The 27,076-nt window shown below is 33.3% G+C and overlaps 6 protein-coding genes and 1 long non-coding RNA gene across 8 annotated transcripts; 3 read left to right on the forward strand and 4 right to left on the reverse strand.

The window, feature by feature from the left end:
• LOC18592348 (BTB/POZ domain-containing protein At1g21780) lies at positions 504 to 3,591 on the reverse strand. The gene is made up of 4 exons (XM_007019022.2): positions 3,357 to 3,591; positions 3,092 to 3,237; positions 1,747 to 1,862; positions 504 to 1,386 (listed from the first exon to the last, which is right to left on the reverse strand). Exons 1-4 carry the CDS (start codon positions 3,467 to 3,469, stop codon positions 781 to 783), a joined length of 981 nt encoding a protein of 326 aa, XP_007019084.1. The 5' UTR covers positions 3,470 to 3,591; the 3' UTR covers positions 504 to 780.
• LOC18592349 (V-type proton ATPase 16 kDa proteolipid subunit) lies at positions 5,752 to 9,186 on the forward strand. Its single transcript, XM_007019023.2, has 3 exons — positions 5,752 to 5,983; positions 6,372 to 6,657; positions 8,757 to 9,186. The coding sequence occupies exons 1-3, from the start codon at positions 5,905 to 5,907 to the stop codon at positions 8,887 to 8,889; spliced, it is 498 nt and encodes a 165-aa protein (XP_007019085.1). The 5' UTR covers positions 5,752 to 5,904; the 3' UTR covers positions 8,890 to 9,186.
• On the forward strand, positions 9,488 to 11,546 carry LOC18592350 (acetyltransferase At1g77540). The gene is made up of 2 exons (XM_007019024.2): positions 9,488 to 9,939; positions 11,358 to 11,546. The coding sequence occupies exons 1-2, from the start codon at positions 9,676 to 9,678 to the stop codon at positions 11,427 to 11,429; spliced, it is 336 nt and encodes a 111-aa protein (XP_007019086.2). The 5' UTR covers positions 9,488 to 9,675; the 3' UTR covers positions 11,430 to 11,546.
• On the reverse strand, positions 11,638 to 15,722 carry LOC18592351 (F-box protein 7). Its single transcript, XM_018126156.1, has 11 exons — positions 15,598 to 15,722; positions 15,224 to 15,310; positions 14,945 to 15,057; positions 14,434 to 14,550; positions 14,251 to 14,347; positions 13,390 to 13,463; positions 13,236 to 13,289; positions 13,048 to 13,149; positions 12,819 to 12,877; positions 12,299 to 12,509; positions 11,638 to 12,049 (listed from the first exon to the last, which is right to left on the reverse strand). The coding sequence occupies exons 1-11, from the start codon at positions 15,605 to 15,607 to the stop codon at positions 11,990 to 11,992; spliced, it is 984 nt and encodes a 327-aa protein (XP_017981645.1). The 5' UTR covers positions 15,608 to 15,722; the 3' UTR covers positions 11,638 to 11,989.
• Positions 17,441 to 19,472, forward strand: LOC18592352. Its single transcript, XM_007019027.2, has 2 exons — positions 17,441 to 18,220; positions 18,302 to 19,472. The coding sequence occupies exons 1-2, from the start codon at positions 18,180 to 18,182 to the stop codon at positions 18,849 to 18,851; spliced, it is 591 nt and encodes a 196-aa protein (XP_007019089.2). The 5' UTR covers positions 17,441 to 18,179; the 3' UTR covers positions 18,852 to 19,472.
• Positions 19,832 to 22,065, reverse strand: LOC18592353 (caffeic acid 3-O-methyltransferase). Of its 2 annotated transcripts, none has more exons than XM_018125387.1 (4): positions 21,679 to 22,065; positions 21,021 to 21,331; positions 20,661 to 20,725; positions 19,832 to 20,350 (listed from the first exon to the last, which is right to left on the reverse strand). In XM_018125387.1, exons 1-4 carry the CDS (start codon positions 22,014 to 22,016, stop codon positions 20,042 to 20,044), a joined length of 1,023 nt encoding a protein of 340 aa, XP_017980876.1. In that variant the 5' UTR covers positions 22,017 to 22,065; the 3' UTR covers positions 19,832 to 20,041. The 2 variants fall into 2 exon arrangements, with proteins under 2 accessions (XP_017980876.1, XP_007019090.2); XM_007019028.2 differs by having other exon boundaries at positions 21,625 to 22,065.
• On the reverse strand, positions 24,237 to 25,978 carry LOC108663080. Its single transcript, XR_001929002.1, has 5 exons — positions 25,867 to 25,978; positions 25,490 to 25,576; positions 25,212 to 25,324; positions 24,706 to 24,822; positions 24,237 to 24,619 (listed from the first exon to the last, which is right to left on the reverse strand). It is a non-coding gene; the product is annotated as an uncharacterized LOC108663080 (long non-coding RNA).

Raw genomic sequence — 27,076 nt, forward strand, 5'->3', positions numbered from 1 at the left:
AAGAGTTTAGAGAGAGGTTAAGAGAGATTGATTCTTTCAGATGATTGCTTACATTTCGTCCAATTCTGAATTCTGGTACCAGAGCCATAGTGAAGGGCTAAAGGGCTGTGTTTGTGGCAGGGAAAAAGGAGCAACTCAAACTGGGGAATGAAAATGAATGGAAATCTCTTCCATTGTTTCTTGCTCGAGAATTTAATCTTGCAGGGTTTTAAGGGTTTATGAATAGGGGACTTACCAGCATGGCAAATTTCCATTCTTGCATCAAAGGGACATGAAAATGAACCTGTTGAGCAAGAAGAAGAATTTGACAGCAGGGAGGAACAGGAATACAGGATGCACATGCAGCCTGAGCTTTCCCCTTTGCAGGTCATTATCTGGGGCAATGTTAATGTGGTTGAATTCATCAATAATAAACATATAAATATTTATTGTAGAAATGCAAACAACTTAAATATGAAGCAATCATACATTTTCAAACTGCATAACAAAGTTCACAGTGGAGATACTCCCAACAACCCAAGCTTACATTCCTTAAAAGCCGAAGTTTTTACATCAGTTACTATACAATGCCACACACACCTCAAGCAATTGATTCCTGGCACATGAAAAAGACCTTAGCATCCCTATATATGCATATTACAAGAGAAAAAAAGAAAGAAAAAAGAAAACAGAAAAAATTGTGATTTCATTGAGTATTATTATACAACTAACTATACTGTAAGGACTCCCACATATTTGTCTGCTCACCGGCAGCAGAAAGGGAACAACTCTCAAGGAAAGTCATATTGGTTTCCAAACTGTGAGCACTTCTTGAAACATCTCCAGCATCAGTTCTCTATCTGCCTGCCTGAAAAGGTTATTGATTTCATCTCTAACATCATATATCTTGCCAAAATCAAACAAGTACATCATGCACCCTTTCTTCAGCTTGTTCAATTGGTAAAGCCAAGACTCCTGCAACCTCTCAAGGACATTCTGTGAATTGATGTCTTCTAAGAGGCTTTCTTCACAAGCATCTTTTAGATCTACAATGTCATATTTATTTGCCGCTCCCAGTAGTGCCAGTCGATGCTTCCAAAAGACCTCTTGCTTTATCGTTCCATACAAGTAACTGAGAAAGGCCATGCAAGATTCCAGTGACATGTCCTCTATAAGGATTGTGGATGACTCCTTTTCCTTAAGGTTATGATGGAACATGCTCTCGAAAACAGGTGAACTTGCAGATAGAATTGCCTTGTGAGCTCTTAAAGTACCATCAGCAGTATTGATAGTAACATCTGCATGAATACCCTCATCAAGCATGCGAGCAAGGCAGTGCAGGGTGCTTTGAGTTGACACAGACTGCATTGCTCCTTCAATGGGCCATATGGAAATGGATTCACCACCCTGGGTTTTAATATCAAAAGAGTAAAGAAAACAAAGAAACATGTTAACATATAATAAGGGCTCACTTCATAGACATTGGCATATAACAAGAAAAAGAAAAAAAAATCTCTTGAAGCATATTTACTTGCTATATATTGCCAGGTTTTGAGAAAGGTGGGGATGCCAGGGGGGGGCGGTGTATCCTTTGTCAAGAACCCTATTCTTTTCATTTTCAGACTCAGGTACCTCCTCTTTGGAGGAGTGATGGCTCTTCAAACAAACACTAAAGTACCTTCCCAAATAAGGGGGGAGAGAGGAGTAGAAGACATTTACTGACAATGCAATTATACCACATTAAAATGATAATCTAAAGGAGCTCACATTCATAGGGTAGATCCTCAGGTCCAGGAACTCAACATCAATAATGAAGCGCCCATGGAAAGTAGAATCAACAGGCCAAACAAAGTCATCACATGTTCGCAGTGGTCTCTCAAAAACTGCAGCACCAAGTAAGGAAATTATTGTCAAGGGCATCTTCTCAAAGCTGCTTAACAGACTAAATATGCGTAAAGTCAAGTTGAGAAAGAAATTTTTGTTGTTTTATTCATGAGAAAGCAAGTTGAAAAAGCCATAGAAAAGTTCAAGAGATCAAAGGCACTAATATAACATTACTTATGACAATGTAAACAATCATGACTACAGCCTACTCCATTTTGAAGTAAGTTAACATGATTTCCTCTTTCTTAAAAACTTCGAGCACAGCTAGATTCATGTCAGCATATGGGCTCAATATGAAAAGTTCCTTTCTTGTCACACCCATAATAATAGATAAATTCAAAATTTTATTTCTCCATTCTTGCATCAGCATGAGACAAGCAAAGTAAACACCAACTTTCACTTATCAAGCGCTTCTTCCTTCTTCCCATTTTTCTCGTCCAAAAAAATTAAAGTACTTTTGCAATCAAAGGTGAGTGATTTCATTCCCATGTTTTCATTCTCAAACCAAAATAACACTGCCCAAAATCATGAATCACGCTCTAATTTCAACTATCATTTCCATTCAAAAAGTTTAATCACAAAAGACACTAACAGACAGACACACACACACACACACACACACACAAAGCCACAGTAAAGTCATATTTTGTAGATAATAAAACTCCAACTCCAAATCCAAACTTGCTTTTCACTTTCACAAGTTAAATTACTTCCACTATCATAATTTAAATATAAAAGTTGGATTATTTTCCAATTAGCTGAAGCTTTTAGATAACTGATCATTCAACTATCTCTTTTTATTGAATCAGAATGAAGATTTGCGTTCAAATCCTAAAAACCTCATCCTCTATCCTTTCATTCTTCACCCAGCATCTAGTCCATCGGGCTTACATGCAAAACTCTTTACACACTCTTCAGCTTGCACCTTTTCTTATAAACTTGAATCCACATTTAAAAGCCATTAATCATTAATCCAGCTTAAAAATGAGTTAGAATTTAAATGGTACAAAAGTTTGACCTTTCCTATCAGTTTAAAATTTTAGATAACGGGTTAGCAATTATCACATGCAAAAAATAAGAAACTATAACAGCAAAAAAAATTCAAAACCTAGAATTAGCCAAATAAAGAAAAGCAGGGGATCAAAACAGAGGGGAAGAGAGAGAGAGAGAGAGAGAGAGAGAGAGATAACTAAGGNAGAGAGAGAGAGAGAGAGATACTAAGGCTTACGTGGGGAGATATGAAGTTTACGATTAGCACCAGCATTTGAGACCCGAAAAAAAAATTTCGCGAAAGGAGGCTGCTCCTTGGACACACGAGATGGCTCAGGAAACAAACGAATATAGAAAAACCGATTCTTCTCTATAGACAAGTGCCTGTTTCATTAAGTCCCCCACCCAAGAATCAGTCAAATTATCCAAGAAAGAAACGAGAACCCAAAAAGAACAAACAACTTTTTAACAAAAGAAAAATCTGGGTATTAGATAAAGAGTACCAGTTCCAAAGACCGACCTTGAAAGGGTCGGATTTCTTGTGAGAACAAGGACCAAAGTTGTCGATCCTCCATTGAGCTAATCTGGAGATCGTTTCTACCTTTGAATCACCCATTTTGTCTTTTTCTTTTTCTTTTTTTGAATTTCCTTTGGTTTATGCCTAGGAAGAGCTGAGAGCTATCTTCGTAGCTTGTTTTAGTAGTAGCGTAGGGGTACAGACTACGTTTGTTTGACGCCCTTTCTGTTTGGAAGGTTGAAAGCTTTCTTTTCTGTACTGAAAAAAGGACGGTTCTTTTTGCGGGTACTTGTTTGCAAAGATAAAAACATGCCTTTTTCCGTCAAATGAAACAACGACTTGAATTTATTAATACATTAAAAACTTTATATTTTATCTTCAAACTCTGAATTCTAAAAATTCTAAATTTTAATAATTAAAGTTTCCTTTAGAAAACCCTTTTAATGATTTTAAAATATTTCTTAATGTAAAGTGAAATAATTGCCAAATCAGCACACACCTCTGAGATTTTTTTTTCTTCTGTCTTCCCTTAAATATTGATACACACCATATAATGAATGTTGGGGTGAACCTTGTAATTTGAGAGCATGGATCACATCCTAATTTGGTTGGATTTATGACACATAGAAATAATAGTAAAACCCTAACTTTAATAAGAAGTAATTGAAATATATTAGTATTATGTCAAGTATCTCAAAAGAAGTAGATAATATATTTTAATTTTCTTTTACCATATAAAAGATCTTTAAAAGTTTACGAGCATGAGAAGTATGCTTCTTATAAAGTTTATTTTAAAAAATGAGGATAATGATCACGTAATAAAATAGTATCAAAGTAAACTCAATGTAAATCCCCTTCACATCAAGCATTTTTAAAAGAAAATTTATAAAATAGTCAACAACAATAATGTTGTTAAATTGAATAGGGTAAAATGTCATGCTAAATAATAAAAATAATATTTTAATTTGTTTTTTTAAATAACATGATTTTTCAATTTCACATTAAGTAAATTGAAAATTTGAAAAATTTTATAAACATGAACATTACAAATATTATGAAATTAGGATAACTTTGTTTTAGATAAGGTTATATCTTATTATAACCTTAGCTATATCTTATTTAAGGGGAATTAAGATTAACATGCTTTGCAATATCTTGTTAAAGGGAAATTAAGATTAAGATGCTACAAAATGCAATGTTTGAATTCCAATTCTAATATTCCAGCATATGAGAAATTTCCAACTAAACTCAAAGAAATAGCACAGTATAAAAGGTCAAACATCACCGATTTATTAACAAATTAATAGAATTAATCCCTGATGACATGACGTAGATTCACACTTAACCTGCAATTTTATAGGAGAACAATTGTGGTCAGTTTTTTCAACCATTTGGGCGTAAGAGCACAACCGACATTTGAATAAACAATATCATTTTGATGTGACTAAAAGCAATAGAGATTTATAATGCCACTTGCCCAAACTAGCACTAGCCCTACTTATCTCAACACATGACTTCCTTTACCTTGCCAAGAAGGAAATGTATTTGTTGTGTTTTCTCTCAAATTTTTGGTTTTAAAAGGAAAACAGACCTTTTTTCTATTGTTGTTAATACTTTTAGCTAGCTCCACGTGACTGCATGATACAAAAAGTAGCGATTTTACATAACCAAACAATTCTTATTTAAATGTGGAAAATTCATTTTTGTTGTTTAAAAATTAATTTTTAGTATGTACAATCTAAATAATATGAAAATTCATATTAAATTGGTACATGCTCTGATATTAATTATAACAATTCAAATTCATATAATACTAGTTTAATAAAATTTTGAATGTAAATTATATCTCTAAAAAATTTAAATTCAAGTTGTTATTAGAAATTGATTTAAATTTTTATACAAATTTTAATAATTAAATTCACGTTTGATATGTAATGAAATATAAATTATATGTTTTTTTATTTAAAAATAAAGTTTGTGATTATATTTATAATAAAAAATTGTAATTTTAAAAGACACAACTTACATTAGAAAACCAAATATGATGGCAACATGAATTACATGTAAAATATAATGCTAGAATCTTGGTTTAAATTTGATGTCGCACATTTAAGCAGCAAAAAAATATTTGTCGTGATGAAGTGACAGAAAGAGGAGGACAAAGCTGGCTTCAGAACGAGGTGTGACGGTTGGCTCCGAAACCGAACACATGCCCAAAAACCTGTTAATTAATTTATTACCGTAAAAAAAGATGGACATCTTTTCCATTTCACTCTTTGGGCTCAAAACAGCCCAGTGGCCCTTTAGAATTGGGCTAAGTTGGTGCCCGAATGGGCCGAATCGCATTCACTTAAAAATCAGCGAGGGCATTATGGTAAATCGAGCCACTCCAATCAATCATCATCCTCACCAGTCACCACCGTCCTTCCCCGATCCCATCCTCCCATTTACTTTAGAAATTAAAGAGAGAAAAATCTGCAATCCAATCAAAGAATTATCCTATCTTCGCAACCAAACAAGTAGAAGAAAGAAAGATGTCCTCCACTTTCAGCGGCGATGAAACCGCTCCTTTCTTCGGCTTCCTCGGAGCCGCCGCTGCTCTCGTCTTCTCTTGTAATTTCTCCTGCACTTTTCTCTCCAATTTTTCCTCATCATTATATGCTAATAATGTTAAGTTTTTATGAAATTGTTTAATTTGTATTTAAGGTAGTGAAAAGAATTTTAAAGTAATTACTTGAGTGATTATTAATGTTACTAGTACTTATTTAATTGCTATGAATATAAGTAACTTATACTAGTAGTTTGTCGGGAGATCGTAACAAAATTTCATCTTTTTTCTAACTAACAAGTTTTAATGAATTTTATAGCTTAAGAAATGAGTGAATTAACAGGAATGATAAGAGATTTTTTTTTATATAAAGGGCAAAAATAGAATCAAAGGCTCAGTGAGTTTTGTTATCTATGGGTTTGATTTGAAGTTTATAGTTTTTTTTTTTTATAGGCATGGGAGCAGCATACGGGACGGCAAAGAGTGGGGTGGGAGTGGCCTCAATGGGAGTGATGAGGCCAGAGCTTGTGATGAAATCTATAGTTCCAGTGGTTATGGCTGGAGTTTTGGGTATTTATGGATTGATTATAGCTGTTATTATTAGTACGGGGATCAACCCGAAAGCGAAATCTTATTATTTGTTTGATGGGTATGCACACTTGTCATCTGGTCTTGCTTGTGGCCTTGCTGGCCTTTCTGCTGGAATGGCCATTGGGATTGTTGGGGATGCTGGAGTCAGGTAATATTTTCTTTCTGGTGCTGGTTTTGGGACTTGAATTGGATGTAGAATGCTTTAGTCAATTGAATTGTGAATTGTTTTACTTGTCTGTATTTTCTAAAGCTTACAATTCACCACTGAGCTGTAGATTTTGAGTTTTGAACTGATGAAACTATTTTCGCATAGAATATTGTTTTCTAACTGTTGAAAGTGTAATTCTTACTTACTAATGAAGTGGGAAATGAACACTTTTTAAACTTGTTCTTAAAGATGATGTACTTTTCTGTAGCTAACTCTGATTTGTGGATTTTCGCTGTCACATTTAAAGTAGTATTCATCTGTAATCTTGGTGTACTTCCATGTTATTTTGCTTTCTTTTTTGAACTTGATGCTAGTTTTCTTATTTGTTCCATTATGTTTCTATTTAGTGCTTATAACAGTTTGTTGTACATGGACCAAATAAAATTGTTTAAAAATGGACTTTCTCTGATCTTTTTAAGGACTTCTATGCTTTGAAAAAAAGTTGTTTATGTGATTGTGGACACTAGGGACTTGATTCCTGATTTGCTTTTATCCATGTTAGATGGAAGGAGGATTAGCTTGATTCTGTCACGTGTTAAGTGATGTGGTTTTTTCCTAGATTTGACCTGTAATGTGCATGTTTGATTATTATGTCCAGAATTTGAGGGTCTAGCTCAGTGAAAGTGTAAATGTGAAAGATATGCGGAGCTTTACAATTAATTAACTATCTAGGTGGGAGCTATGGTTAGTTTAAAGTTCCAATGGAAAATTGCTTTCAAAAGGATCACTTCAATCTGTAGATAGATTCATATTCTGGTTTGATTTGTGAACAATTTGAAGAGCTTATCTGTTATTTCAGAAAGGCAAAGGTAGTTGTTATTGCACCTTTTCCCTCTTAACCCCCCATTTCATCACATTTGTGATTGTGCCTTTTAGTCTTGAATATACATCCTGCTTTCAGATAATAGTTGCCTGCAGATGATCTGTTTGCAAAACTGCTTGTCTCTAAGATTGACATAGTCTTCTAATGCTTTGCTTTTTGGCTTGGTTTTGTTCTATTGGACAAGCATTGAACTAGTGCCCCCTCCCCCCCGCCAAAGTTCCTAAAATTCTTTGATGTTATATAGTAATTTGTCTTTAGACAAGTAAAAAATTATAATCTTGTCTCCACAAAGGTTAGATACAAATTTTTTATTGATACTTTATATTATTTTCTGTCGAGTTAGAAAAGTTATAGTTACATGATATTCACTATCCAATATGTAAAGGACCAATAATAATTTTTAATAACTATATTAAATAAAAGTTCCACCGGCAGTGTATAAGATAATCTTCCTTAAATATTTGTATTTTGTTTTTTACTCAACTACACATAAAATTAATTTGTGCTCTTAAAGTAATTTATTTAACTATTTTACTTAGATAAACAACAATCTGAAAAGAATTGCTTGCTTCGCTAAGTGTAAAGTCAAAACTTTTCAAAAACATACTTTATCGACTAATCTTGTTTCAAAATTTCATTAGAGTTATTACGGTATACTTTTATGGGTGATTTTCTTAACAATATAAATTATTTGAAATAGCAATTGCATCAACTTTGCTACTCTAATATTAAGGTTCTTAACTTAAACTTCTGTACAATTAATCATGAAATTTAAACTTTTTAACATGATACAATACAAATATGAAATTGCATATTATTTAGCATGAAGAAAAGTTGGATAAAATTTTTTTGATATATTGTATATGGTTATTTTGCATTAAAAAAAACCCTTAATATTGTATAAGACTTTCACTCCTTAAACTGAAAATCCTGATTTTGTCCTTGCTATTGGGTATTGTATTGGTATGTACTGTATCTTTTGCTTTGGCTTGGAAGATGTCTGTCCATTTTGTTTGAATAACCTACTGTTGACTTGGACCTGTTTTGGTTGAATAGATTGATTGGAATTTATTCTAGTCAATTTTACATTGATTTAATTAGAATGCTGCCAAACTACTTATTTTTTTCTTATTCTAGTCAATATACATTGAGCTAATTTGAATGCTACCAAACTGCTTATTGTTTTCCTGATTAACTCTTTATTAATTGTTTTTAGGGCTAATGCACAACAGCCTAAGCTTTTTGTCGGTATGATTCTTATCCTCATTTTTGCGGAAGCACTTGCTCTCTACGGACTCATTGTGGGGATCATCCTTTCATCCCGAGCTGGTCAATCTCGTGCAGAATAAACAATGCCAAACTTTAAAGCTGTTGTTTTTTTAATGTTATTTTATATGGTTTAAAGTTGGAAATGTATAATCAGAAATTGACTGAGAATACGCCGAGGTTTTCCCCCATTTTAGTTCTGTTCCGTGTGATGAACTCTCTGTCTGTGTTGGGTCTCTGATCAAGATTATGGAACTGTACTCTTTTCCAAAGAGCATCATGCTCTGTGGCGCTGGACTGGATTACCTGAATGTATTATGAGGCTGATTGCACTTTCTCAGATAGATATAATTGTTGAATTTTTAAAAATTCTGGATTGATGTTCTTGCTTTGTTTACTTGCTCCTTGATCCTGATTCCTTGGAACAACTGCTCCATGAACAAGTCTTCTTGCCAGTTGATGGTACCGGTTCCAAAATCAAAATGCTCACCTTTGGAATTTTAATTATTCTTTTATTAACAAGATAAAAGAAAGTATATATCACTACTTGAATTTTAAGGAATCAATCACCATAACTTTTCTTTTATTTATCTTGCCTGAATCTAGGCTTCTAAATTGTTAGGAATTGAAACTGCCTTTACCCATCTTTTAGTGCTTAGATTGGTTTTTTGGCTTCCTTTTGGACGATAAGGTGAACAAAGGCCTCAACTTCCATCTTTGACTTACGTATATGACGGATTGTCTGGTACCTACGCGCCTCGCAGGACCAAACCGGTCAGATCTTTTACAGGGTCCATCCTTTGATCCTTCTGACGAGAGCATTGCATAAAAGATCATTAGACCAAACGACAAGGAGTCAAAATAGAGAGATGGCAACGAGGGGTGCAACAGGAAACTCTCTTGAGGCACCGAAGATCGCGTGGAACGAGACCCAAAGGAGGTTCGAGACAGAAGACAAGAAGGCCTACGTAGAGTACGTGTTAAGGCAAGATGGCAAAGTGATGGACATCGTCCACACTTTTGTCCCATCTTCGAAGCGGGGCATGGGCTTGGCTTCCCATCTCTGCGTTGCTGCCTTCAATCATGCCAAGTCCCACTCTTTGTCCATTATCCCCTCTTGCTCTTATGTCTCCGTTAGTCCTCTTTCTCTCTCGTCTCTCTTTCATTTATAACATGGATTTATTTTTGGTATTACTAATTCTTAACTTCTTTTGTTTTTTTTTTTTTTTTTGTAGAATTTGGTTTCTGGGTTTCTATATTTCTTGTTTGGTTATCAAAATCTGATGAAATATTGTTTAAGGCTTGTAAAATATTTTAGGAACCCAAAGCTTTTGCTGGCCGTGAGAACGCAAGCCAATAAGAACCAGGCTTAGTAGTACGTGATTACCCTCTAAACTGCTAAAGGAATAGTGGTTTTGGGAAGAAAATTTTCAATTTTTAAGATGAGGAATCTGATTTCCTCGTCTTATTTCATGCCAATTGAGTGAAACAAAACATTCGCCTTTTCCCCAATCATGTCACACCTGAATGCTTTCTTCCACTTATTGAACAATTTCGACCCTAGGCTTTAACCACCATTATCTAGCTACCCCTTCTTTGCAAACCTATTCCTTTTCTGCATCCCTTTCACTGATCAGCTTTTTCAATAACATTAATGTGCCTATGCTTGTCTTGACATCAAAAGTAACTTGAAGTCGAAATTTAGGTGAGCAGGTTGTCTATAACAAAATCTCTCTGGGGTTGAAAGATCATGACCCTCTTTCATACTTCATAGCAATATGATGCATACAAATGGTCTAGTGTTTCTTAGACCAAGCGGCTAATTTGTTTATATGCATGAATTGTGATGATAGTATCCTAGGTTTGACTACAGAATCATGGTAGGTTTACTTAAAAAGGTGGTATTTTTCATGACTGTGAGCTACTGACTTTAACTATGAGTGAAAGCTGTGCTATGTCAAAAGGCAGATCGTAATGTCCTACATTTTCTCTCCTTTAGGACTGGTTAGCTTATATTATGATATATGCATTGTCTTAGAGTAAAATGTTGGTATGCATTTGGTAATAAGAGCTCCCTAGTGTGTACGAAAAAGACGCTATTTCTTGCTTCTGTAAACATTTTTAGTGCTTGTTAGGCTAGCTGATGCAGTTCCATTTGGCAATAATTGGTTTTGAAGATTTGAAACAAGTCTTCTTCAAGAGTTTCGATATGCAGATAGTAATTATAGGTGATTATTTACTTGTAAGTTGTTATGAGGTCATCTTTCTGCTGTAAAGAGCATTAATTTGTATGTAAGCATATGTGTATGCCCTTCTTCATAAGGAAATGTGAGGAAAATCAGTGTGAAGTTCGAAATTTTCCATTCCTGGGGTAAATAGACCATTGGATATGCTCGACATCTTGATCAGATTCTTTAGCGCTGCAATAATTTGTGATCGTTTTACTGAGAAAATATATTCCTTCGAATTGTTTCACTCTCATACTTGTGGTGCTTGGCAATGCCATGCTTTACTATACTTGAGATCATTAGCTCATTTTGCTCTTTTTCAGGACACTTTTCTTCCGCGAAACCCGTCTTGGAATACTTTACTGTACTCAGAGGACCTCAAATCCAATATCTAAATAGCTTCAGTAGTTGTTATGGCTACTAATTGTTGCATATACTCTACTTTCAGCTGAATAATAATTTGCTGTACTTCTGTCAGATAATATCTTATCACAATTTGTATCTTTGAAATACCTTTTGCATATGATAATGATATCCCCACCTTCTTCAAAACATTTAGCTGGTTTTCTACATTTAACAAGGGATGAAGACTGCAACATAATATATCTGAATCTACCTTATAGCTAATAACTTCCGTTTCAATAACAAACATTACTTGGTGTATAAATTACAAATGGCAGCACTCCACTACAACATAACAGTTTAATTTGCGACAATTACAAATCACATTAGAATAAATTACATGGCATAACATGGATAAATGCCAGAGACAAACAAGAGGGGGCACCCAGATCCCTGCATAATGAATCTATGATCCATGGCATGAACTCAAAACAAATTATAATCCCATGAACACAGATGTATTCATGAAATAAAGGAATACAATCAATGCCAACTATTTGCTTGGAGGATATATGGTATATTTACAGAATTAAATATTCAGTTGCTGAGAGTCTCAGCCAGGCACATAATAATCCATCTTTTCCACCGGCAGATTTAAAACAGATGTTTCCACCTGAACAATGGGGACAATGATAAAATTATTCATGGCGATAAACACAAATATAGTAGCAATGACAGCTTCTAGCCAATAGATACACAGTCTCTCTTCTCAAATCTTGGCACACACTTCCCATTAATGAAATTCAATGGCATGTAGAGGGTCTTGCCCCAATGAGAAAAAACATTTTTGTAAATTCCGAATTTTGCAGCAACAATCTATTAATTCATTAAGCAAAAGATCAGAGGGTAATAACAAAGTTACCTCTTCGAATGGGACAAAGACAAATGGCGTTAGACCCCTTTTGTGGGACACCGCAGGCACATCTGGGTTGTGAGTTTCATCATCCTGCCACCCTTCGACAACTCCAAGGATGTCTTCTTCAGGACCACTGGCTTCATTTTCGTTCACGCCACTTGTAACAAGTGAAAGTAAATCCATTCGATTGTTGGCCCCTGCTATCGTTCCTCGTAATCTGCATAAGTATGTAGGTAAGAGAAGTGGGCAACACTGCTAATGGGGGGGATTTAAACAGAGGGAGGGATATTGGGCATCCTATGACTAAACTAGACTGATTAATAAACAATAAATGCAAACAAAATGCAGTACGTGCCATCAGAGCCCCTATCGAAAAGCAGATAGTCAAATACATTGAACAAGTTTGTATTTATACCAAGGATAATGGTTTTAACTCCACAGCAAAATTAACTAGGAAGTCTCACCCTGAGCTCATAATTGAATGGACTAAAATACAAACAATAAAATTCTATGCTTCTTATATTACCTTAAACGAATTCTCAGCACAGTAGGACGCATGCCGGGGTACAAGACAGCAGCTTCAACCTACAGAACAGAATGATCATAAAAAACTTTGCATACCGAGCTATTGATACTAGGATGAAAGCAGGCAATGAATTGAACAGTTAATTTAATACACATTCAATGGAACAGAAAGTGCATTAACTCTGTCAAATATAAAATCCCAAACATTATTGTGAAGAAGAGAGCCTGACCTTGTCATCTGACAAAGTGTAATGGCCACCAAACACACAGTCTGTTTTAGATGCACGGAAATTCATGCATTTTGCTGCATCCTTTATTTTTTGAGAAGAGTTCTAATCACAAAGAATAGAGATATCGATTAGATTCAGAAACATAGCATCATGTCCACAAATGAACTATGTCATCTGTAAAATACAACCTTGTATAGAAATCTGCCAGAAGGAAAAAATCTCAAATATCGGAAGTAGCAGACCTGCAGGAATATTGATGAAAAGACAGAAAGAAAATCAGAATGAGTTCAGAATAGAGAGGAAAAAAGTAAAATATTCTGGGATGAAGATACAGAGGCATACTATGTGAACTGGATTTGTAACCTTCCACTCAGCAACTCCAGCACGAATATAAGTATTCCTACTCACATACAGACCTGCAATGTGAAAAGTGATACTAATTTCATAAAACAATCTTTAGGAACCCAAACATTCAAAAAGGAAAAAAAGAAACCACTGGTAAGCACAGAAGAAAACCATGCTTGGTCCAAGCCAATCCGTATGTACCACGAACATAACATAAACACTGCAAATGGCAGTTTTTTTCCATGTACATCAGATTCATCATATTTCAGGTTAAAAAATTATGCTGTTTATAACAGTAAATATAGCAGTTAGCTGACATTTTCAATGTCAGACATAACCATTATAACAGTATATATATAGTATGTCCATAGTGCCAACATCACACACTGCCTTGAGCATCCTTGTGAGAGCAAAAATAAGCTCTGATACAGGTGATGCCATTGCTGCCTTACTTCTAAAACTTAGTTAAAGCTCTCATACGGATAAACTCTCTCCCTCTATGGCTGTACAGGTGTTGGGACTGTTAGGAGAGGAAAGGAGGGGGGGGGGGGGGGGAGGTGAGAGAGAGAGAGGAGAGAGAAACCATGTCTAATTCTGTTCAAGTTCCTTATGGATCCCTGACAAGTTTCCAAACCAACGAATATGTTTAGTAATTGGGGGAGATATGAAAATTGAAGAATATAATTACAGAAATGCTCCCAAGAAAGAAATGGCGACAAATGCTGCAATCAACAAGACCGAGTGTAACACATAGCAGGGAGTTTCAACATAAACAAATGTTGAGAAGCTAACCCCCTCCCCAACAAATATATTACACCCAAAAAGTTAAAAACAAGCAAGGGAGAGAGTATTTCGTACCATCAGTTCGTACCCTAGGTCTTGAAAGCCACATTTTCCTCCATGAACCTTCATATTTTGACTGCAGAATCTTATAATTCTCCACTACTCCAGAGAGCTTCATAAAAGATGCAGCAGTTTTAAAGCTTCAGTAATTTACACACAACAGCCTAATAAAAGGTTCATTAGCAATGCCAAATTTACCTGCCAAGCCTTTAAGCATGCACTCCGCCAAAATACAGGGTTACGAATTGAGTACCTCCACTTTCGACAAACACATGATGCCCTTCCTAAATCATATGGAGTCATCCGTACAAAGACCTGTACATTCATTTCCATGATTACTCTCTAAATTACAGCACTAAATACAAAACATATTGTTTTTTTTTCTTCTTTTATATTAGAAATTATATTGCTCTTCATTTAAAGAAGCCGCATTCTAGCTATTCATAGGCTGAAAAACTGATATTTTGGCATTACAATTAGAATATTCAGCACTTAAGCTAAAGTGTTTCCCAAGTTTAAGCAATCAGAAAATAAACTTCAAACAAAAGTCTGTTTATCAATCAAATCAAAATCAACTGTTTCAAATCATATTTTCCGCATTCCTTTTTTCCAAATGGACAATAAACAATCACGAGAAGCTACCAAACTAAGGTTATTAATATACTATCTTTGCTCAAAAAAAAAAAAATCCGGCAATGCTTTACAATACCTCAAAAAGCAGCTCATCGGGCAAGCAACGATGGAGAAGTGCAGGATCAACATATGCTCTTCTGCTGACGCTTCCATAAGGGGCAACTGGTCTAACATTTTTTCCATAAAGATCTGAAATTTAAAAATAAGAAAAAATTAAGAAGACGAAGTGCTTTAAACTGAAAATTAAGCTAAAATTGTTTATTTTTTCTAAAAAAAGTTGAATTAAAGGCAAACATGAAAAAAGTATAATTAAAAAAAACGAAATGAAAAGAAAGAACAAAAAATACATAAATACCAAGCCAAGGCCTTTGCGTTACAAAGTACTGTACGGTCTTCAACCGCAAAGCTGATTCTAGTTCCGCAGGAACTGTTAAGGCAAAGTCTGCAAATTAAGGCCATTAATCAATTAATAATGATAAAATGAAACAAAAAAAAAGGATAACAAAGACAAAACGCGGTGAAATTAATCCATAAAAACAAAATAAAATTGAAGCTTAAAACTTTCACCTAAGGAAGTTTTTCTTCTGAATTCTTGGAACTAAACGAATTCGAAATTGATAGTTAATGAATTCGAAGAAAATTTTATTGGAACAGTATTCATAGAATCGCCGGAAGCAAAGAAAAAGTGATATTGGAATTTAAAACTAAAGAATTTAATTAAATATATACCTGAATTCATGGGAATCGAATAAACTTGGATTTAAATTCTTAATCTCTTTCGTTTTTTCCCCTTTCTTTCTACGATTTTCAAGACAAAATAGAAGGAAATCTTCTTTTTTTCTTTTTTTTTTATAATTAAAGAAAGACAAATTTGTGATCGAAAAATGCTGACTGATGAACTGAATGACCCAATCAGAATTAACGACAACACTTTAAAGACGGTGCGTTTTAACTGACGCGGGCATAACTGGTAAATAAATTGTTAGTTATCCATGGTCCGGACTGGATGGGCCTCCCCAATCTCATCGAACCCATTCCTTATTCTGATCGAGCTTAGACAGCCCTTTTGCAAAAATTGTAAAAAGTGGGCCTAGATTACAGGTAAAGCTAGTTTTTGCGTAAACAAAATTAAATTTTATGTGTGTATATTGTATATATAAGAGAAAATAAAATGAGAAGTAATTGGGATTTGATTATCTTAAAAAATTAACATTAAATTAAGAACATCTTCTCATTAATCCTTGCTTTTTTAAACTTTCCTTCTTTTTTCTCCCTTCCTTTTTTTATCTATATTATATTTTGTTTTCTAAGTGTATAATTTTTTAATTTGGAAAATGAAAGATTTTAATCTAAAATTTAAAATAAATTAAAAAATAAATACATTTATTATTAAATAAAATATTTAAATATATTTATAATTTTATTTTTACAAGTATAACAGATTCAATAATGGCTTTATAAAAGATAAAAGCGTAGTCAATATAGTTGCATATGTATGTTTTTTTCTTAGAGGAAGAGATTATATTTACATATCATTATGTCATGATCCTTATATATTTTTGTTCGGGTTCATATTTATACATTATCAATATAAAATACCTATACATTATCAATGAACTAAGGGCACATTAATTTGGCTATTCCTAAGTTCCCTTTGATTCATTTTGAATTAAGAAATAATTATTCTTAAGAATAATCATTATCTAAAAATACGAAATAATTAATACCAACCTTTCCATGACATTAGCCATTCCAATTCATGGAATAAAGTTCAAATCCTTATGGATAAAAATGACCTTACTTGTTATGTGAAATTACTAATTTTACCATATAAAATATCATATTAATATTTTAATAAAAAATATTAAACTAATAATATTTTAATAAAAAGGAAAAATGAAAATAGAGAAAAATAAAAAGAAATTAACATAGAACATTATACTAATATTTTAACAATAAATTATTACATTATTGATATTTTATTAGAAAAAGGAATTAAAAGAGAAAAATTGGAAAAATGAAAATAGAGAAAAAAATTAAAAAAATATTAATATTAAACTTTAATATTTTAATGATTATATATTAAATTATTATTTAACAATAACAATGCCAGGAATAATAAGTTTCAAAAACCTCAAAATTTTTATTAAATTATATCAAGAAATAGATGAAAGAAAAAGGAATGATTATTCCTGTGTAAATGAGGTTAAGGATGCAGCATTTTTTTTGAAGACTGAAGTACAACACAAAGGCAATGAGAGCACACGTGATAAGCATGTGAGGCAATTAAACTAACAGTCGCTGTATATATTATCTTTTTCCTTTTGAAAAATAGATATTATAGATGAAAACAAAACAATTTACATCATTTTAGATTAAGCTATGGCGTGATAGTTTGTAAATAAATATGAATCAATGCTATTGGGAGAAAAATAAAAAATGTGTAAATCTAAAATTAGATGATCATATTGTATAGTCATTCCATCTAACACATAATACATTGATTAACTTCAGGATAAATAGACGTAAAAAATAAATATTTAAGCTTAATAAAGTGCTCTGAATTGGAATTTTTATAAAGTCAAATAAAGAATCAACTCGACCTAGAATCTCCAAGCCACTCTGTATTCTGTTCTCTACTCTCTCCGTCTTGCCTCTACCTTCACCTTCGACCTAGAATCTCAAAGCCGCAGTATATTCTGTTCTCTGCTCTTCTCTCCTTTCTTTATCTCCACCTTCACCTTCGACCTAGAATCTACAAGCCACTATGTATTCTGTTCTCTACTCTCTCTGTCTTTACCTCTACCTTCACCTTCGACCTAAAATCTCAAAGCCGCAATATATTCTGTTCTCTGCTCTTCTCTCCTTTCTTTACCTCCACCTTCACCTTCGACCTAGAATCTCAAAGCCGCAATATATTCTGTTCTCTGCTCTCTCCTTTCTTTACCTTTACCTTACCTTTATTATTCACTCACATTATTAAACAAATTATAGAAATGAGAAAATTCTTAGTAAAGTGAGAAAAGTCAAAGAACAGCAATCCGAAGTAGAAAGGAAATTTGCGCAGACAAAAAGCATCGCCATCTGTAGATAATATACTCTTAGCAAAGAAAGGGAAACCGTAGATTGAAACATGAATCAATGTATTCAAGGGCTGAGGAGATACCTGAATAAGCCCTTGAATACATTGGAAAAGTGTTTATTAGATGTACTGAGCAAACAATGTGGCCACTTGGCAGTGCATATATATACACCCAATCATCATAGAAATTGATCAAGTGAGGCTCTAGCGCAACTTCACTGAAACAGAGATGGAGAACAATCAATCAAGCATTGATCTTGGGTCTGAAAGGTAGATTAGAATCTTAGAAGTTTATAATCCATGGATTTTTCTCTTGATTATTATCAATTAATTTCATATTCTTGTTTGCAGTAAACAAGGAGTCGGTCACTCTACTATAATCCAAGCTGCCATCGGCTCTCTCGTAGTTATACTGCTCACCACCATTCAAGTTTTGTATCAAAACGACGATAAGTCTCCCTTCAAAACGCACGCTCTGATAATGAAGATTTTCATCGTCTTTGCCTTCACCTACACTTCACTGACGGTGGCTGTAATAGCCCTACAATCCCATTGCACGAGCTACCTTCCTCTACTGAACCATATCGGTTTCGTTTTGGGAGCTCTCGTCTGCGACTTCCTTCTCTTGATACTCCTCCCTCCATTTGGCTACTTTGTCTTGCTTTTATGCATCCTCATGCTTCTAATAATATTACTCAAATCGTATCAGCAGATATTTAAGTTGTTACGCAGTGTAGCTACGCTAGAGTCAAACAGAGCGGGGGACTTGCTTCATAACATTTATGGGTGTACATGCGCAATGTGTCTAAGGATTCAACTTTCCCTCCCACGCAGTACCATTGGGTCCCGGGATCAGGGCCACCTTGATTATGACCTTGAACTGAATGAAGCAACAAACTAATAGCTTCTGGTGGAATGCAAATCCGTCTGCCCTTTTTATAAGATTATGCCATGCCCATAGGACTTAATGGCAGTCTTTGTTTGTCAAGTCTCTTCTTTTTCCCGTCCTGATGTTTTCCCTCGTTTACTCTCCAGCCTTTATTCTTTGCTTATTCTTCTGTGGTGGCGGAGTTTTAGACGACGGGAGTTTTGACTTTCGCCTGAGTTTTTAACCGACGAGTAGTTCATGGAGAAGAGTAAAGCTAAGAACAATCCCAAGTATCCCAAAAATGGCTCTGTATTAAAGCTTGACGGTTCCAAGTCATTGTTTCCGTACGAGTTTCCTTACAGGTTTTGGGTCTTTTGGATTCTCCTCGGATCTAAGTTCTCAGTCCGCTATGAGTTCTACCGAAACAGAGAATGACAAAGAAGATCATCTTTAATATCTTCCGCCTGAGTTTTTAACCAACGACCACTAGTTCATGGAGAAGAGTAAAGCTGAGAACAATCCCATGAATCCCAAAGATGGTTTTAGATTAGAGCTTCGCGTTTCCACGTCTTTGTTTCCGTACAAGTTTTTAAGGGATACAAATTACTAATAAATTTTTGTGGGTAGGCAATTTGCACTCCTTGTGGTGACTCCAAATAAAAAAGAAGAAAACTATGCAAGTTTTCATTTCACTAATTGGGTTATCACAGTCCTTCAAAAGCTACCACTGCACTTTTCTCCTTCTCTGTCTCTCCTTTTCTCATGTTAATGTCCTTTCTATTTACTTCTAAAATTTCCTTTGAAAGCTATTGGACTTTTGAGGTGAAAGTGGAAACTAAGTAGGCAAATCACTGGAGCTGTCATTTGATTTTTGTTTCTATACAAATGAATAAGTAGCTTCAATCTAATAAACCAAAAGGGTTTAATGCACTCCTGAACATTTTCAAAATTGACAGAGGAGGTAAATGGTAATTTTCATTAAGCCCAAGACAGTCATGGCTGGCACAGATCAATTGATATCATGCACAAGGAAGAAAGCTTGTCAACCATTATACAAAAAACCAACAGAATGAGTCTTCTTGTTCTTGGAGCAATAGAAGAAACTATTCCATTCAAAAAGAACCAGTTACATATTAGAGACTAACATGATCATGAGATGCAAATACATATAGCAATAGAACAACACATATTGAAGTACCAGAATTGAAGTTTTGAACAGAACATCAAAGATTTTCTCTTTTGTGGAACTCCATGACCCAGCTGTTATAAACACAGCAGATGACTTCACAGCCAGAGAAGCCGGTTCTTAAAGCCAAGGCTTCATATTCTTTTCGGGTTCTCTCTTTGCCCCCAGGGCTTTGAGCTAACATCAATAGATCTTGCTCACAAACAATGTTGGAAGAAACACTGCTATCAGGAGCCTCAGGGAGGATTGATTCCACAATGATTACTTTGCCACCATTAGGGAGAGCTTCCCAGCAGTTCTTGAGAAGCTTCAAGCAATGCTCATAACTCCAATCATGGAGTATCCACTGCAGGTTTTATCAACAAACAACATAGCAAAACTTACCAACAAATCTTTTGAAGAAATATGGTGGTAGATATTCACTTGGAGTTGTAGATTTCCTCAAGTTATATTGATGGGGAGTTCAGAAAATAAAACTAAGAAAAGGAAACAAATTTGCTTTGGATGTAGTTAAGCTCATTTCTATAGACTTATAGCTAGTTAGTCCGCTTTTCAACCTTCTAAATTCATCAATTACGACCGAAAATACAACTGAACTAGCTAAATATACAGAAAAAGGTGCTCCATTTAGTTTTCTATATGAAATAAAGCTTTACCTTCATGAAAATGGCATCACCTTTTGGAACACTTTCAAACATATCTCCTCCAACATGCTCCACACCTTTTGCAGAAAGTAGTAAGACATGAACTCGATTACTGCCAACCTTTAGACTATACATAATTAAATGAACTTGAATTAAAAAGAAACAGACATTGTTCTGCAGTTTCAAGTACTTTGTGTTAGGGTATGTGCAGAGAGACAAAACAAAAAAAATGTGCCAACTAAGAAAACGCTTTAAATTAGTCAGTGAAGAGATATGAACAGGGCAACCAAATTGGATTACCAATTATCCCATCATTTTATAGAAATTTCACAGTGGTCAAGTCAAGTAGGTAAAAAGGGAGCCACATAGTACCTGAATAAGTTGGTGCATCAGCCAAAACATGAGGCAGATCAAAATTGATAGCCTTGATATGAGGATACTTAGAAGTAATGATACCGAGAGCAACTCCAATTCCACCACCAACATCAACCAACACTTCCACCTCATCAAACCCTTTGTAAACATCAAGAATCTTCCTCATGATCAAAGTAGTGTGATTGGACATAGCCTGGTTACATACCCTGTTGAACCTTAGATCTGTTCCTGGATACTCAAATGCTGTCATCCCATATGCCCTGTTAAAAGGATTCCCTCCTTCTAGTATAACATCATTTAAATGGTACCTGAAATCAAACAAAATAAGTTATCAAAACCCATAAATGTTAAGTGATGTTATCTCACATCTACTTTGAGTCTATCATAGCTTTTATAATCCCAGTTGATAGAGTTAATTTGAATTAACTTTTGCTTCAGTTTGTTAGAATTACCCTTGCACAGGGAAGTGTTAACTGTTAAGTGGTGTTATCAGTATATTTAGAATTTTGCTTTGACCTTACATAACAATAAATAAACTTGAATTTTTGAAGATAACGAAATTTTTGTTAAGACAAAAATTGGCAAAGATTATGAAAAATACCAGCTTTCCATGAAGACGTTGTCATGGTGCAACAAAAACAGAGGAGCAACAGACCCTTCATCCTGATTCTTAACTATGAACTTGCATAAGGGCCCTGCACCGTAGAGTCTCTCAACTTCTCCGCTTTCCTTTGTTCTTACCGAGCACTTAAGAATGGAATAGCTAGCCAACAGGCGTAGCATTCGATCTAGTAGCAGAGATGCTTCAGGATTCTTGGTGGGAAGGCCACTCGCGATCTGGGAAGGTGACAGATACGTGCCGTCACCAGCGGCGGAGATTGTGTCGATGATGTTCAGCTCCAGGGCTGATTTTAATACCATGGGAAGAACAACGGCGTTGGCTAGCCGGACGGCTAGCTTGCCAAGTTCTTGGTCTTGATCTTCCTGGGACATGGATTGCTGTGGGTCGCTGTTCCTGAATTGATTACTTTGCGACAAAGTGTTGATTCTCCCAACATCCAGTCAAGATTGAATTTGAACCACTAACATTAAATAGCAGAGTGACGGGTTGTATTAATTGTTTTTTTTTTTTTGTATATTCATTTTTAAAGTGCTTTATAATAAATTATAACATGCTTAAAAAGTGTTATTTTCAGCTGAATTAAGCTTGAACTTAAACAAGCATGCTCAAATGTCAAATCTACGTAGCCTTCTACGCAAAATTTTTTGCTATCCAAGTTCAAATTGCAAATTTTTTCTTTCGTATATAAGTTTAAGATCAAATTGAGTTTCATTAAGGATTAAACAAGCAAAGTCGAAATAATTAAAAGCCATTTCGACATCCCTTTAGTTTTGTTAATAGTTATTTCTTCAGTTTTAAATTAAGTGTTAATTTTTTTTGTTCTTTCAAAATTATGTCTGCTTTTTAACATTTATTTTTATGTTAATGTATTACATAATATTTTCAAAAGTTTATGAATTATTTTAAAAATTTAAAATAATTTTTTTAATTACTTTAAATAAAAATTTTCTATTTTTATTTTAAGTCAAAAAAATACATATGATTAACAATTGATTTACTACCATTAATTTTATTTTTTTGCTCTTTAAGTAAAGAGATTATGCACCAACCAATAAATCAAATATTTGATTATTTTACTATTATTAGTTAAAGCATTACTTGTCATTTTATATCATATGATACATTAATATATCACGTCATTATATAATATGGCATGTCGATATGTCATGTCATGTCATTATCACGTAATGTTTTGAATATAATTAATTATAAAAATTTATATAATACAAAATAAAAGGCAAATGAGTTTATTAAATATAATAAAATAAATAAATTTATTTTTTTATAATAATTCAAAAAAGCTTTTTAATATTATAAAAAATTTTAAATTAAATATAAAACATTTGAAAACGTTTGTTTTCTTTTATTGTAATATTTGAATATTTATTTTCTTCATTACAAAAATCCTTGTAAACTTATTCATTGATTTTTACGGTATACTCCTATCATTTTAAAACTACTAACATACTTAATATCAAATTTTAGAACTAACAGCAATAGCTACTCTCATGGGTTCATTTTAAGTAGTATAAAAATAGCATGAATTTGGTAAAAATATTATAATAATAAAAAATGAAAAGATAAAAAACATAAAATATCCTTACTTTTAATTTTAATCATAATTCTTTGCGAATCTTTTAATTTTTAAAATAAATAATTTGCTTCAAAAGAATATTTTTTGCTGGACACATATATTTTTATTAATTTGATAATATAATAATATTAAAAAGATAATTTTACTTTTTATCAATTTTAAAAATTATTATATTATATAAATTATATTTTTTTTTTTGGAAAAAAAAATCTAAACTTGACCAGAGCTAGATCTCCCCCTCCCCCGGAGGGAGCACCAAATCGGTGGAACCCCATCGTGGGTGCTCTTGGGGGACCACCATCCATATGTTCCCAAGGAACACAGATCTTGGAAGCACTAGGTCTGGTGCTCCTTGAAAAATTTGACTGGATTCGATCACTGCTCGATAAAAAAATAAAAAATAAAAATATTTTAAATATTAATTTAAATTTTAATATCATTTAGTTATTTGATATGTAGTATTTATTTTATAAATTAATAAATTTATGTGTAATTATAATTAAAAGTTAAGAGTGATAAGAGTATTTTATAAAAAAAAAAAACAGCCGAAGAACTATTGGACCAAATGATAGGGTCTTGGGTTGGCCCAAATCTTAGAATTAATTTACTTAACCTTTCCCAAATAGACTAATAATTGCCCAAAGCAGGAAAACGAGCAAAGCGAGAAAACCGAAGCAAAACACTAGTTAGTGCAAGTAGCAAACAGCAGCTCACTGTTAAAACGCCACTTCAAGATCTACTCGCAAAGGAATTGAAGATTTCCAAATCTCCCCAGGTAAATGTTGTCTTTTTTTACTCAAATTTCTATTTCCTATTTTATTTCTTTGCTCAACTGATCTGAAAATTGCTTTTATTTCCTTTTCAATTACGCATTGCGTGGGCCTATTTGTCTTTTGCTTTTACTTCAAATCTTGTTCAAAATTTGCAGTTTTCCATCTGGCTTTTGTTCTTTCTTATATGTTTATAAGGAGGGGTGGGAGTGAAAGAGAGGGAGAGAGAGAAACCATGTCTAATTCCGTTCAAGTTCCTTATAGATCCCTGGCATAGTTTCCAAACCAACGAATCTGTTTAGTAATTGGGGGAGTTATGAAAATTGAAGAAGAATAGAATTACAGAAATGCTCCCAAGAAAGAAATGGCAACAAATGCTGCAATCAACAAGACCAAGCATAACACTTAGCAGGGAGTTTCAACATAAACAAATGTTGAGAAGATAACCCCCTCCCCAACAAATATATTACACCCAAAAAGTTAAAAACAAGCAAGGGAGAGAGTATTTCGTGCCATCAGTTCGTACCCTAGGTCTTGAAAGCCACATTTTCCTCCATGAACCTTCATCTTTTGACTGCAAAATCTTATAATTCTCCACTACTCCAGAGAGCTTCATAAAAGATGCAGCAGTTTTAAAGCTTCAGTAATTTACACACAACAGCCTAATAAAAGGTTCATTAGCAATGCCAAATTTACCTACCAAGCCTTTAAGCATGCACTCCGCCAAAATACAGGGTTACGAATTGAGTACCTCCACTTTTGACAAACACATGATGCCCTTCCTAAATCATATGGAGTCATCCGTACAAAGACCTGTACATTCATTTCCATGATTACTCTCTAAATTACAGCACTAAATACAAAACATATTGTTTTTTTTCTTCTTTTATGCTAGAAATTATATTGCTCTTCATTTAAAGAAGTAGCATTCTAGCTATTCATAGGCTGAAAAACTGATATTTTGGCATTACAATTCGAATATTCAGCACTTAAGCTAAAGTGTTTCCCAAGTTCAAGCAATCGGAAAATAAACTTCAAACAAAAGTCTGTTTATCAATCAAATCAAAATCGACTGTTTCAAATCATATTTTCCACATTCTTTCTTCCAAATGGACAATAAACAACCACGAGAAGCTACCAAACTAAGGTTATTAATATATTATCTTTGCTCAAAAAAAAAATCCGGCAATGCTTTACAATACCTCAAAAAGCAGCTCATCGGGCAAGCAACGATAGAGAAGTGCAGGATCAACATATGCTCTTCTGCTGGCGCTTCCATAAGGAGCAATTGGTCTAACATTTTTTCCATAAAGATCTGAAATTTAAAAATCAGAAAAAATTAAGAAGACGAAGTGCTTTAAACTGACAATTAAACTAAAATTGTTAATATTTTTTTAAAAGTTGAATTAAAGGCAAACATGAGAAAAGTATTATTAAAAAAAAACGAAATGAAAAGAAAGAACTAAAAATACATAAATACCAAGCCAAGGCCTTTGCGTTACAAAGTACTGTACAGTCTTCAACCGCAAAGCTGATTCTAGTTCCGCGGGAACAGATAAGGCAAAGTCTGCAAATTAAGGCCATTAATCAATTAATAATGATATGATGAAACAAAAAAAAAAGGACAACAAAGACAAAACCAGTGAGATTAATCCATAAAAACAAAAAATAAAATTGAAGCTTAAAATTTTCACCTAACGAAGTTTTTTTTCTGAATTTTTGAAACTAAATGAATTCGAAATTGATAATTAATGAATTCGAAGAAAATTTTATTGGAACAATTTTCATAGAATCGTCGGAAGTAAAGAAAAAGGTGATATTAGAATTTAAACTTTAAGAATTTAATTATATATGTACCTAAGTTAATGGGAATCGAATAAACTTGGATTTAATTTCTTAATCTCTTTCGTTTTTTCCCCTTTTCTTTCTACGATTTTCAAGACAAAATAGAAGGAAACCTTCTCTCTTCCTTTTTTTTATAATTAAAAGGAAGAAAATTTGTGATCGAAAATTGCTGATTGATGAACTGAAAGACCCAATCAGAATTAAAGACAATACTTTAAAGACGGTGCGTTTTAACTGACACGGGGCATAACTGGTATATAAATTGTTAAATACCCATGGTCCGGACCGGATGGGCCTCCCCAGTCTCATCGAACCCATTCCTTATTCTGATCGAGCATAGACAGCCCTTTTGCCAAAATTGTAAAAAGTCGACCTGGATTACAGGTAAACTATAAAGTTCATAGAATAAAGTTCAAATAGTTATGGATAAAAAAAACCTTACTTGTTATGAGAAATTACTAATTTTACTATATAAAATATCATATTAATATTTTAATAATAAATTACTAAGCTAATAATATTTTAATGAAAAAAGAAATTGAAAAGAAAAAAAGGAAAAAATGAAATAGAGGAAAAATAAAAAGAAATTAACATAAAACATTATTTTAATATTTTAACAATAAATTATTACATTATTGATATTTTATTAGAAAAAGGAATTAAAAGAGAAAAATTGGAAAATGAAAATAGAGAAAAAAATTAAAAAATATTAATATTAAACTTTAATATTTCAATAATAAATTATCAATATTTTAATGATAGCTTATTGAATTATTATTTAACAATAACAATGCCAGAAATAATAAGTTTCAGAAACCTCAAAAATTTTATTAAATTATATAGATGGAAGAAAAAAGAATTAATTATTCCTGTGAAAATGAGCCGAAGGATACAATATTTTTTTTGAAGAATGAAGTGCAACACAAAGGAAATAAGAGCACACGTGACAAGCATGTGAGGCAATTAAACTATTTGTCGCTGTATATATTGCCTTTTTCTTTTTTCAAAATATATTATAGATGGAAACAAAACAATTTACACCAATTTAAGTTAAGCTATAACGTGACAGTTTGTAAATAAATATGTATCAATGCTATCGGGAGGAAAATAAAAATATATAAATTGAAAATTAAGTTATCATTATGAGTAGTTATCTAATTAACATATTAATTAACTACATTTATAATGCATGTGAATTTAATAAAATATTAACATGCTAAAA

The sequence above is a fragment of the Theobroma cacao genome, chromosome 8 (assembly GCF_000208745.1).
Source record: "Theobroma cacao cultivar B97-61/B2 chromosome 8, Criollo_cocoa_genome_V2, whole genome shotgun sequence".
NCBI lineage: Eukaryota > Viridiplantae > Streptophyta > Magnoliopsida > Malvales > Malvaceae > Theobroma > Theobroma cacao.